General features: G+C 38.7%; 1 protein-coding gene across 1 annotated transcript in view; it reads left to right on the forward strand.

Moving 5' to 3' along the window:
* LOC101571849 (vomeronasal type-2 receptor 116-like) overlaps window positions 1-1,911 on the forward strand; it is a 48,076-nt gene extending 46,165 nt beyond the window's left edge. The window contains 2 exon segments of the mRNA XM_023707444.1: window positions 990-1,420; window positions 1,423-1,911. Of these exon segments, the coding sequence (XP_023563212.1) occupies window positions 990-1,420; window positions 1,423-1,911 (920 nt within the window).
* The last annotated feature ends 1,041 nt before the right edge of the window (window positions 1,912-2,952 follow it).

Here is a 2,952-nt window from a genome sequence, read left to right on the forward strand (position 1 = left end):
TATATATCTATCCTAACCACTTTGAGTATACAGATACAAAATGGACATTCATCTGTATACCCTTTTTTTGTTAAATTTTGATTTTGAATATGATAGGTGTGTAAACTCAGCAAAAATTCTAAAAGAGTCCAAACCGTTGTGAGTGAATCAAAATTATATTTGGCTTCATGGTTACAGAATACAAGACTTCAAAAGACGGATAACCTGTTACCATACCTCAGTCATAAGGCACTCAGATAAAATTTTTAAAGCTGATGTTTGTAATATTTAAAAGCATTAAATATGTAATGATATACCCTATAATTGTTTTAAAAGATACCAAAATCAAACTACTAAAATACACCATTCACAATAAAAACTAATAAAGTGGTTGCATATAACTCATAGGTGTAGAGACTAAAGAACACAACTACTTCTCATTCAATATGCTTCCTCATATGCATTTTGCTGTAATTTAGGAAATTGTGTTGGCTTCCTAATCATTCAAAAAGATTTGATTTAAATCAAATAAAAGTAGGTGAAGTAAATAATCAAGGTAAATCATTCTTTGTAAAAATACAAAGTTTTTATGAATATGCCAGATTTAAAGAATACATAAATATTGATCAATATTATGTAGGAGTTATTCTGTGTACACCATCCTTTTATTTTTTGTCTAGAAAAAAAAGGGAAAAGTAAGGTGCGGTCATGCATGCCTGGGAGCAGGGCTCTGAAAGGCTGAGGCAAGAAGATGGTGTTGAAATATACCCCGAGGAAGTAGTAACTTAATGAGACACTTTCTCAAAATAAAATTTAAAATGGTTGGGATTATATCTCTGTTGATGGTATCTGAGTTCAATCCCACAGACTGAAAAAGAAAGATAAAGTAAAACAAAAAAATTGAATATTGGCATAGTGGTTCAAGTCCAGTGAGTTTCTGGTGATGGGTTTGTGAATAAATAAAAAATAAACAAAGTTATGTAGGCAAGTTATGCTTTTAATCTTGCTAGATATGGAACAGTGTGTGAAGTGTCCAGATGCTCAGTATGCCAACACTCGGAGAAACCACTGCTTGGGAAAAACTGTGACTTTTCTGGCTTATGAAGACCCCATAGGGAAGGTTCTGGCTGGCACTGCCCTGAGGCTTACTGTCCTTACAGCTTTGGTGCTAGCCCTCTTTCTGAAGCACCAAGACACTCCCATTGTCAAGGCTAACAACCAGGCCCTGAGTTAAACCCTGCTCATCTCCCTCATCTGCTGTTTCCTCTGCTCCTTGCTCTTCATTGGCGAGCCCAGGCCAGCCACTTGCATCTTCCAGCAAACCAGGTTTGCAGTTGTGTTCACTGTGGCTGTTGCCACTGTCTTGGCCAAAACTATGACTGTAGTTCTGGCCTTTAAGGTCACTGGTCCAAGCAGGAGAATGAGGCAGTTGCTGGTGTCAGGGCACCAAACTCCATCATCCCCATCTGCTCCTTGATCCAACTCACTCTATGTGGCATCTGGATGGGGACAAATCCACCCTACATAGACACAGATGCACATTCTGAACAAGGCCACATCATCATCGTGTGCAACAAGGGCTCCCTCACTGCCTTCTACTGTGTCCTGGGATACCTGGGCTCCCTGGCCATGGTGAGCTTCACTGTGGCTTTCCTGGCCAGGAACCTGCCTGACACCTTCAATGAAGCCAAGTTCCTGACCTTCAGCATGCTGATGTTCTGCAGTGTGTGGGTCACCTTCCTGCCCGTGTACCACAGCAGCAAGGGGAAGGTCATGGTGGCCATGGAGGTCTTCTCCATCTTGGCCTCCAGTGCAGGGCTTCTGGGCTGCATCTTTGCCCCCAAGTGCTACATTATTCTTTTCAGTGCAGAGAGAAATTCTCTTTCTGGGTTCAAAAGTAAAACACATTCTGGAAGAGAAAAGTCTTCTTAAATTATCCAGTCTTATATTTGACACAGTGTGCAATTTACTACAATAAAGGACTATCATTTATTTCTTTAAATGCCTTACACTTAAATTGTCCAGAACTATAAATTTTCAATTAGAATATTATTCTACTTTGTTTACTTGATTCCACAATGAATCCTATTATTTATGTTAATGTATTATTCTCTTTTTTTTGTTTTCCTCTTGAATTTGGCAGCACTACAATCAATTTTGATACACTAACTTTATTCTTCAGATAAGTTAATTCTGAATCCCCTAACCTATTCAAGAATTTCTCTTACATTAATGTTTAATTTTCCAGAAATTGCTGTTAATATGTCCTAACAACTATTGTTGACTTTAAGACGGTATAGTATTAAATGCAGACTTTAACTTTGGTCTCAACTTGTTAATCTGTAGTAGCCATATTTCCTATGTATAATTTTTTAATCTCTCCATGTACCTTGTTTAGTAATCCTTTGTTAATATGAATCATGTATCTGTGTATCTAGGTTTTGTATTGTACACAAATTATATATAAATGAGTGGGGAAAGGAAACCATGCTGTCTGGCTGCATTCACTTTGGAGTGGAGAATGGGGATTTGATAGGGAGGGAGGACACTTCTGTAAACTTTCCCAGGCCCTTGGTGTGCAAGGAGGAGCAAAGAGGGGGAAAGGGAAAGGCCAGCCTTCTCCTGGTTGAAACACATGGCCCCTTCACCTGGGATGAAAGTGAATCAGGTTCTTCTACTACTACCAATTCATGGAGGTTTTATGTCACCTTAAGTACCTTAAATATTCCTAAACGAAATGAGCCTTGTAAGGACATGTGAATTTGATTTTGTAGAGATGTCTGATACATGCCATTTTCCTGGTTACCATACATTATGACCCATGCATTTGTCATGAGAACCTATTTTGTTTTCGTAATATTTTTTTCTTTGAAAACAAGAACAGGGGCTGGGGAGATGGCTCAGTGGAATAAGCGCTTTCCTGGCAAGCTCAAGGGCCTGAGTTCAATCCAATCCCAGGCTCCGTAAAAAAAA

The sequence above is a fragment of the Octodon degus genome, unplaced genomic scaffold (assembly GCF_000260255.1).
Source record: "Octodon degus isolate 3935 unplaced genomic scaffold, OctDeg1.0 scaffold00290, whole genome shotgun sequence".
Taxonomy (NCBI): Eukaryota; Metazoa; Chordata; class Mammalia; order Rodentia; family Octodontidae; genus Octodon; species Octodon degus.